General features: G+C 40.7%; 1 protein-coding gene across 2 annotated transcripts in view; it reads left to right on the forward strand.

The window, feature by feature from the left end:
- Window positions 1-8,703, forward strand: part of LOC126870908 (insulin-like growth factor 2 mRNA-binding protein 1) — a 44,410-nt gene extending 35,707 nt beyond the window's left edge. For both annotated transcript variants that reach the window (XM_050629098.1, XM_050629099.1), the window contains exons 2-7: window positions 485-658; window positions 786-1,166; window positions 1,297-1,549; window positions 1,655-2,011; window positions 2,709-2,960; window positions 3,066-8,703. In XM_050629098.1, the coding sequence (XP_050485055.1) occupies window positions 485-658; window positions 786-1,166; window positions 1,297-1,549; window positions 1,655-2,011; window positions 2,709-2,960; window positions 3,066-3,290 (1,642 nt within the window). In that variant the 3' untranslated portion in view covers window positions 3,291-8,703. The remainder of the gene's footprint in view (window positions 1-484; window positions 659-785; window positions 1,167-1,296; window positions 1,550-1,654; window positions 2,012-2,708; window positions 2,961-3,065) is intronic.
- Window positions 8,704-9,933: the final 1,230 nt, after the last annotated feature.

Genomic DNA, 9,933 nt, shown 5'->3' on the forward strand with positions numbered 1-9,933 from the left:
CGAGTTGATTTTTGTTTAGCAGGCACCGTCCTCTTTGACGATCTCAAGCCGATACCGAGAAATTCTTGACCCAAATGCTACGTTATACTTACATACGTTGTGCACGACCAACCATATATTCTCGTTTCAAGAAATTATTGACGATCGATGATTTTCCTGCTTTTTGCATTTTTTTTTTTAACTAGAAAAACAACCGTTTAACTTTAACGATCGATTTGCTTCTCGCTTTTAAATGTACTAGCCTGCGAACTAGGTCTCGTTTTTTATTCAAGAACTCTTTGCTCGCACGAGTTAGTAAAATTACATCGATTCCCAAGCGTTTTAACCGCGATAATTTTAATACGAGCGTAAATGAAAAACAAGTTTCTCTCTCCTTCTTGTCTACACGAATCGTACACGCGCCATCCTCACGATCGACCCTTAACGTAACGAGACCAGGTGTAACGTTCGCTAATTGACGTTTATGAATTTCTTTTTTTTACAGCGGTGCCGGATCCAAGGTTATCGTAAACAACTTGCCAGCTCAGATCAGAATAGAAGATATAGAGGCACTGTTCTCGAACTGCGGTCAAGTGCAGTCTGTGGAGAAATTGTCCTCGCGCGATCCTAATTTACAAACCGTCCTCATCAGCTATGAGACGCAAGAACAAGCACAGCAGTAAGTTTCGACATTGTTTGCCGCGGAGATAAACCCACGTATCATCCGGTCCATAGGCATTTTTCATAGTCGACATGCTTAATCGTAATTGTTGCGGTCTGACGATCGTCTTTTCGCCGTTTTACAGGGCTGTGAACCAGTTAAATGGTCACGAGTACGAGGGTAGCCCGCTAAAAGTGGAAATGTCTACGGTGGAGAACCGACGTAGAGGCCGCAGCCAGCGCAGCGGCGTAGCTTATTCCGGGGTTTCGGGCTCCGGACGGCAGGCAGACTTCCCGCTCCGTATTCTTGTACAATCAGAAATGGTGGGAGCCATAATCGGTCGCCAGGGCTCTACCATACGTCAGATCACTCAGATGACGCGCGCGCGAGTCGATGTTCACCGTAAGGACAGCCTCGGTGCTGCTGAAAAAGCTATTACCATCTACGGTAACCCAGAGAATTGTACGAATGCTTGCAAGAAAATTATGGAGGTGACGCAGCAAGAGGCTTACGGTTTGAGTAAAGGGTAAGAAGCTTGAAACGCTATCCGTTTCCGAAATTATTTTGCAAACGATGTTACGTATGAAATTTGCTATACGCGTCCGTATAATGGATGCACGTGTGTTTATTAACGCGCCGTAACCGTTTGTCAACAGCGAGATCTCATTGAGGATTCTTGCGCACAACAATTTGATTGGACGAATTATCGGAAAGGGTGGTACCACCATTAAGAAAATCATGCAGGATACAGATACGAAGATCACCGTAAGCAGTATCAATGACATCAACAACTTCAATCTCGAGCGCATTATCACGGTGAAAGGCAGCATCGATAACATGAGCAAAGCTGAATCTATGATTTCCAGCAAATTACGCCAAAGCTACGAAAATGACTTGCAAGCAATGGCTGTAAGTGTTAGGAGTTACGCGAAATCATAGCGAACGAATCGTTTCAAATATTATGCCAAGTTACGATCGAGCTTGTGTAATAACGAAATCACATGATCGTTACAGCCTCAAAGCTTGATGTTTCCTGGTTTACATCCAATGGCTATGATGTCCACTGCTGGTATGGGATACAGCTCACGTGGTCCGGGCTTGTATGGCACCGGACCAGCCCCATATCCTTATCAAACCAGTTTGCCTACGCAGCAAGGTATTCCAATAGGAGATACGCAAGAAACTGCGTTCCTCTACATTCCGAATACGAGTGTAGGGGCAATCATAGGAAGCAAGGGTTCACACATCAGAAACATTATCAGATTCTCTGGCGCCAGTGTGAAAATCGCGCCAATCGAGCAGGACAAGCCTGTAGAACAACAAAATGACAGAAAAGTAACTATCGTCGGATCACCAGAATCACAGTGGAAAGTAAGTTTTTGCGCAGATGATAGTAATACGTTTAATTCCTTATCAAGTAAAATCTAATGATTTTTAACGCTAAAAGTCGAGGCTTGGGCTTAAAGAGTGGAGAAGTGCACGTTACTGGCAGATGAAAGATCTAGAAATCGACGTATCGCTAAAATTTCGATTGTCATAACGTTTTGAATTATATAAAGATAATGATAGGTATAAATTTTATAATATATGTATAAGAAAAAAATATATATATATATATATGTAAGATATTCTACGTAAAGAGAAGCACAAGTTTTACATAGATTTAACGAATGTAAAGAAGGAACTAAATAATCGGTTAGATAGCGTGTAGTTACTTCGTGGCTTAGTAAGTAACAGGTTGGTTTGCAAACGTAAGGGTTCCGTGTTCGAATCCCAATATCTTGACAATTGTTTCTAACTGGTTTTTATCGTCGATAAACGTGTAGAAACGGCTAGTACTCGATTAAACCTGGTCTCGTTTGAGAAGATGCGGTTTTTCTATGCATCGTCTTGAAAGAACAGGGAAATTAAAATATGAAGGGTTACCCGTACCAATGACATGTTGCACTATGCATGTACAGTTGGTCCCGTTACAACCTTCGACATTCCTTTTTTTTCTGTTCAAGTAAATGTTATTCGTATGGTTCTCCTGTAACGATTATACGACACCAATAATATTCGCTTTTAGGCTCAATACTTAATTTTCGAGAAAATGCGCGAGGAAGGATTCGTGGGCGGAACCGAGGACGTCCGATTGACAATCGAGATTCTCGTACCAAGTACTCAAGTTGGCCGAATCATTGGCAAAGGTGGACAAAACGTTAGAGAATTGCAACGTGTAACCGGAAGTATCATAAAGTTATCGGAACAACAATCCACATCTCCTTCTGCCGATGAAGAAGCAACCGTCCAAATAATTGGCCCTTTCTTCTCTGTTCAGGTATTACGCGCGTTACCGTTAAAAATACTTCAACGTTTTACGATCGTTAAAACCCGACAAATAAAATATATCGATTTATATTTTTGCTTGTTCTCTGATTCACAGTCGGCACAGAGAAGAATTCGCGCTATGGTTCTACAGTCATCTGGTGCACCTGGAGCAGGTGTCGCAGGCTCACGCGCTGGTCGTGGTAGCAGCCAAGAAGGTGGTTCTCGTACTCGAAGAGATGGCAGTGCCACGTCCCAACAAGGTGGCACAGCGTCGCAGCACTCAGCTCAACAACAATCTAGTACTTCGCCTTCTAATCAACAGCAATCACAAAATCAGTAACGTCACTGAAACTTACATGACGCCGACCAACGCCTCAGAAAATCCGTTTGAATCGCCGGGGTGGCCTTCGTCGCTTTGACATTCTCTCGTAAAAGGCTACGTGCGACCTCCTTCTCGCGGGCTATGTATCCTTCGATGTGCATGATACGAACGGTACTTCGCGAAAGCTATCGGTTCAAAATGTCACGTACAGTACCCGCGCGCGCGCGCGCACACACACACACATGCAATAGGATCGAATAATATTTAAAATCATAATATATAGGTTTGATTCGGAACGGTAAGATGTGACATGATCGATGGCTGTTCTTGTCTTGTTTCCTCCCCCAGCTCCCTTTTATACCGTAGTTGGTCTTGTACGCGAGTTCATTTGTCGTAAGTACATTTTGTCGCGCGTCACCGAGAACGCAATAGATATAGAGCGTTTTATTTTTTAGACAGATTTTTGCAACAGAACGAATGGTAAATTACGTTATTGTTGACCGATTGCCATCGATCGTGACACTCGGCCTACGTCGTGTTCAACAACGAGCCTCGTGGCTCAGGATACACAGCTCTGTGAAACGAAAGCGATGCAGAGCACCGCGTTGAATCAGACGGAAGTGTGCACGTTAGCCAACGAATACGCATCATGCGAGACGAAGTGAGACGAAAAATTTGCTTCCTGCCCATTCGAAGCGGGGATGATAAGTTATAATCGATTCGTCCGTCGAAGAGATATACAGATTGTTCGCTCACTTCTTCTACGCGCGTTACAGCACGTTTCGTTGCGAGTTTGCTTAATTCAGAAGTTGAAGCGACGAGTGGCACTCGAACGAATCGATTACGCAACGTTAACGAAACCACCTCGTCGATGAAATAGGATACGATGATAAGAAAAAAAGCATACACAACCTTATTACCTCATTCATTACCGTTAAAGATTTAATATGATAATGAAAAGTGAAACGAGAGAAAGGATAAAAACCAACTAATCTAAAAAAAGAAGTCTACATAATATTAAAGTTATAATAATATACAGAGAAGTTAAGTAACGATTACACAATTACGTTATACATGTTACTACTACAACTACTATTATTACTAGTACTATTACTACTGCTATTAACTATCTACTTACTTCTACTAAGTACACTATACAGGAAAGCGGTTTTTTTTTTTTTTTTTTTTTTTTTTTTTAAAGAAAAGAAAAGAACTACTCTAGGTACAGTTTTTTTTATATCACAACACAGAGAGACATTAATTAACGAGACTTAATTATCGAAGAAAATGTGAACGAAACGTGACTCGTTCTACGGTTAGACGTAAGCCGGAAAGTTTTCATGGCAGATTCCCTCATCCCCGCCCCTCTCGCGCCTGTAATACCAAAGAAGCGATTACGAGTTTTTGCGTATTAGTGAAGTGAAAATGCGTGACATGCGTATGGCGCGTTGAACGCTCTACTCGCCTCAAGTTCCTTGCAAGAGTCAAGAAGAGCAGCGGGAGGGGCGAAAGACACAACGTAGACGGGTCGCGTCTGCTGGGAATCGACGAGTGGTTATTGGCGTCGAAAACAGCAAATGGAAGGAGATACCGACGAGAACAACATCCTTCGTCGTCGAGTCGCTTTTTTGCAAAAGTGATCGGAATGAAGAAACTGAGTCAACTACGAAGCAAAGACGCTTGCAAGAAAAGAGTATAAACGAGAGGATGAATACCGAGGAATTGTTCGACGTTGTACATGGAACGGACGTTGTTTCGTGCTACGAGAAGGATGTTCCGCAAAGAGAGAGGAAGGGAGAATGAAAAAGCGACCGTTGGTACGCACGAGAAAGCGAGAATCGATCGCTTTCGAGGAGAGGACAAATGTAAGAAGTTTCAGAGACCGAAAGAAGAGCAAAATGATAAGACGGTTGCTACTAACTATGAAACCTTTTCAGGGATTTTTACTTTATAAATGAATGTAATAATGTGTGAGTGTGCGTGTGTTGAATACTACTATTAATTGATAAGTAATTAATTACTGGTTAGGCTTATATGGCAAAGAAATACAAGGAAGATAGATTAGGATAATCGAGAGAAAAGAACCGCAGAAAGGGGAAAAGTGGGAAAAGTGCTGGAGGTGGAAGAGTGATATTTGACGAGAAAAAGGCATCGTGATTATGTATTTGATGTCGCTCTTCGCCTCGTGATGCGAGCGTGGATATCGCCAGCGAGTCGTCGAATAAACGAAGATGGTACGTCTGCGAATTTTTAGGAAATTCCGGTCCTCAACGATCTTTGTAAATTCTGTAATTATTTCTTTTTTTTTCTCTATTTTTCTCTTGTTTTAATTATATATATATATAGATATATATATATTATATAGTCGTATCACTATTAGGATAGCAAATACTATTACGAATACGTTAAAAAATTTAATAAAAAGCGTTAGAAACTCGCAGCGATATCGCGTTTCCGGCACGGCGCGTACTATCGATCACGATAATTCTTACGATTCTTTCTGCGGCAATTGCTTGTATATCATCAGCGAAAGAGATAATACAAAATTCGAGAAGAGTTCAAAGATCGAGTGTTTTTAACGTTGAAGAGACGATAGGTGGACGCGATGGAAAGATAACGTTTTCCATTAACGAAGAATATTCGTGACCGATTGCGCGTAACTCCTAAAAGTCTTAAGTTTTGATTTATGAAAGCAGAAGCAAAAAAAAAAAAAAGAAGGCATGAGTCTAACAAGTTGAAGGATACGATGGTTCGCACATGCATCGTACGGGCAGGAAACGTTTTCGCTCGAAACGGGAAGATCGATCGTGTAAGAGATTTTATGGGAAAAAACGGAGAGTGGGAGGGAGAGTTGAAGAGGTAGATGAAAGATGAAAAACACGGTGAAAAGAAAGCTAAACGTTTCAGGACTATTTAAAACGGTGAAGTGAATTTGCACTAATTTATCGAAAGAGACTCGAGGAACTGTTCGACGGGCTAGATCCGTTTCAGTGATTTATAAACGTGACAGAGGATAAAAAAAGAAAAAAAAAAAGAAAAAAGAAAAAAAAAGGAGAGAAGATAAATTAACGGACTGACAGACGCATCATCGCGTGCCACGAGAAGAGTATTCGCAAGTTCGTTGAATCTCTCCGCCATCCAAGTTTCATTTTGATTCTATTATAGGAACCCTGTCATCGTTTCGTACGTTTTAATTTCTCCTATCGATAACAGAAAGTTTCGCTACCGGCAGAGATTGTAAATCACCTAGCGTTAGCCAGATTTCCTTGAAATTTCGTGGCGCGTGATCGATGCTCAATTAGTACGTTGAACCTGGTGGCCGGCATTCGCGCATAGCGACGAAGACGGTAATCCCTTCCGGTTCACGGAATTGATCGGAAGACAGGGTCGTCGACCGTCGGTTCACCTCATGGCATTTGGTATGCGTTTAGTACAAAAATACACGAGTTTAAGGTAGGTAGGAGGGAATCCAGTTTTACGAAAGAGAAAACGTGTACGTTGAATGGAAGGGAATTGTTATATCGCGTGTTAGGATTTTTGTTTATCGGGTGAGAAGGCAAACGGATTACAGAGAAACGAACTTCTGTTGAGTGTGCGTAGCAATACTACTACTATCGGCGGATAATGGAAAATTGAACGATGGAGAGAAGGTATGCAGAGGAAAAAATAAAGAGACGAACGCGAGCGGTGGAAGCTCGGTGCGCCAATGCTCTCCGCTCTCTTGGCTTTTTCTTTTTCGCTGCATCTCGAAGAGGAGGAGGAGTAGCGCCGGAAGGATTAAAAGCATAAGGAAAGAAAATGAGAAAGAAGACACGACGATGCAGAGAGATAGAGAGAGAGAGAGAGAGAGAGGGAGGGAGAGAGAGGGAGAGGAAGAGAGAGAGAGAGAGAGAGAAAAGGAGGGCGGTATAACGAAAGAAGCGAACTCGAGCGAGGACAGAAGGAAAAAAGAGTTAACGACGCCGGATTTGAGTGGAAAAGGAAAAAGAGACAAAGCGGATAGAAAGGGAAGAACTACGTGATGAGAGAAGCGAGATAGCAACGTGAAAAAAAGCGAAATGAATCTAAGAGTAATAAGTTTATTTTTGATACCTTGTTGGGGAGATCTAAGTGAATCTTTCTTTTTCAATTTTTTTGTTAGACGTTTTTAATAACTTAATGAATTTTAACGATATTAATAAAAATAAAAAAGCGAAGTGCGACGAAGAAAGTCTGAAATGTTTTTTAAATAGAGTTATAAGGAGATTATAAGGTGGAAGGTGGTGTAGAAGAAGCGAAGCGGAGTGTTTTTCGTAAAAGAATATGTAACTTAAAGATTTAAAAGAAAGAGAAAAAAAAAAGAAGAAGAAGAAAGAGAGATGGGCGTAAAAGAGATGGAAGAGATAAGATAAAGCAAGGTTTAAAAGGGCACGGCGCGCAGCTTTTTGCGCTGTGCGCGTCTGTAGCTCATCAGGGGAGGGGGGGATAAAGGAAACTTTAGTCGGGTAAATTGTATAATATATTTAATATATTTGGAGAGAACGGCGGCGCAAGGTCCGCTCGGCAAGCGAACGTCGTTTCAACGGCGAGCGACAAAGGCGATCGGGCTCGCAGTTTTATGTGACGCGATTTTCGTCGTTGTCGCTTCCTGGAAATGCTTCCTCGCCCGCAGGCCTTCGCTTCCGTACTTATTTATGAAACGTAAATATTTAAAGAGACGAGAGTGATTAACGTTTTGTAAAGTAAGAATAAAAGAGGATTAAAACGAAGAAGAATAAAAAAAAAAAGAAGAAAAAAAAGAATAGAAAGAACGGAAAGAAAAACGAGGAAAGTGCCAAGAGACTAAAATGAATATGCACACAGCAGTAAGAGAATAACGGAACAGACATCGTTTTATAGAATAACCACGAAACCATAGAACGATAAACGATAAACGTAAATCCGCCAGATAGAAATCCATAGAACAAAGGGAAGATGCAACACGCGACAAAACGAAGATACGCAACGGTTTCGTAATCATCGGCAACAACGTCAAATTAAACGGAAAGATTCGCTTTACCGACCAAAAAAAATCATTTACGCCAATTCGAAATCACTTGACACTCCTTTTTCCTGAAACGACGATACACATCGAGGGAACACGTTCGGAATTCATTGATTTTTTCGGCCAAAACAACGAATCCAAATTTTTCACGTATTTTTCCACGGTCGATCGCACGCGAAAAGCGTGCCAGAAAAAAAAAAACGACAGAAACGCAAAATGTATAGAGAAGCACGACGCTAGTAAGAGTTACTATCGCTCTTTTCACAGAATTTCGTTGTTGCGCGGCGCGAGAGAAGACACTTGGCGGCAACAACAAAATCCATCGCCCCCAACCCCTTTTCGGAATATCTCTTTGTAAAAAAAATAAAAAAAAAAAATAAAAAAAGTAAAAAAAAAGAAAGAGAAAAAGTACGAATACAAGAAAAAGAAAAAAAAAAGAACAGAAGAGAACAAGAACGAATGTTCGTGATCCGCACAATCTGCCCCGCACGTGAATTTTTACACCTTTAACTCGTTCATCGATCTTTGATTCATTTTTTCGTTGCGCTAATTTTCGAAAAACGAAATTTCCACGACAAGACGAAGGAAGAAAGCTACCGTAACGACAACAAAAACGAGAAACTTGAGGATTCAGTAGCGTAGAAAGTGAAAAAGACGACATTGTTTAACTTCGTTGCTCGTCCACAGTACTTGCACTCTGTTTCGACGATGAAAAAAGAAATGACAAGTAACGAGAATTCGAGAGAATTTATGGTAATATACCGCGCGAACACGATAAATGCAAAAATCATATACACGCAACAACTTGATGAAACATTGAAAAGGAGAAAGCACACCACAACAAGCATCGCGATAACACGGAGATGAAAGTTAATTTTCCGGACGATTCCTCAGCATAGCACTTCTCAAACGCCACGTAGGAAGAGAAAGGAAAGGGATAGAGAGATTTGGAGAGAACGTGTCAAAAGCCCGTTCGCACGCTCGGGAGAATGTACAAATCAAAGTAACAAAACTTAAACACAAAAAAAAAAAGAGAAAAATGGAAAAAAAATGAATATGAAGATTGAATAGAAATTATTAATATAAATAGTAATAACTTAAAGAAAAGAGAAAAGATTTTTAACGTTATAAATTATTACGCGCGTGAATTAAGAGGCGAGAAGTAAATTAATCTACTATTGGTTAAGAATACCAAGAAAACGAATGTACAAAATCGAATTATCGGTAAATTTAAATGTTAGTATTCTAGAATATTTTACCGTGAGAAATCGCACTTATCGATTTAGAATTGGGGAAATATAAAGTAAGCTCGACGCTTAAGTTAAGATTTTCCATATATCCAGCGAGACAAGTTTAAGATACAACACCAGGAACGGAAAAGTATAAACAAATAAAAGATCGTATCATGCATCAGCTAACAAAGTAACTTTGTCGACGAAGAAAACGAGAACAATTCCTTCAATCGAAGCGTGAAACGTGCGTAACTTCAACTATCGTATGCGAGCCTCGACGAAACGAAGATAAGAAGCAGGAAATATAAAAAAAAAAAACGAGAAAATGAAAAAAAAAGATACGGGAAAGAGGAAGAAGAAGAAGAAACAGAAGAAAGGGAGAAAGATTCTTTCTTTTTTGTACGAA

This window comes from Bombus huntii, chromosome 11, assembly GCF_024542735.1.
Source record: "Bombus huntii isolate Logan2020A chromosome 11, iyBomHunt1.1, whole genome shotgun sequence".
NCBI lineage: Eukaryota > Metazoa > Arthropoda > Insecta > Hymenoptera > Apidae > Bombus > Bombus huntii.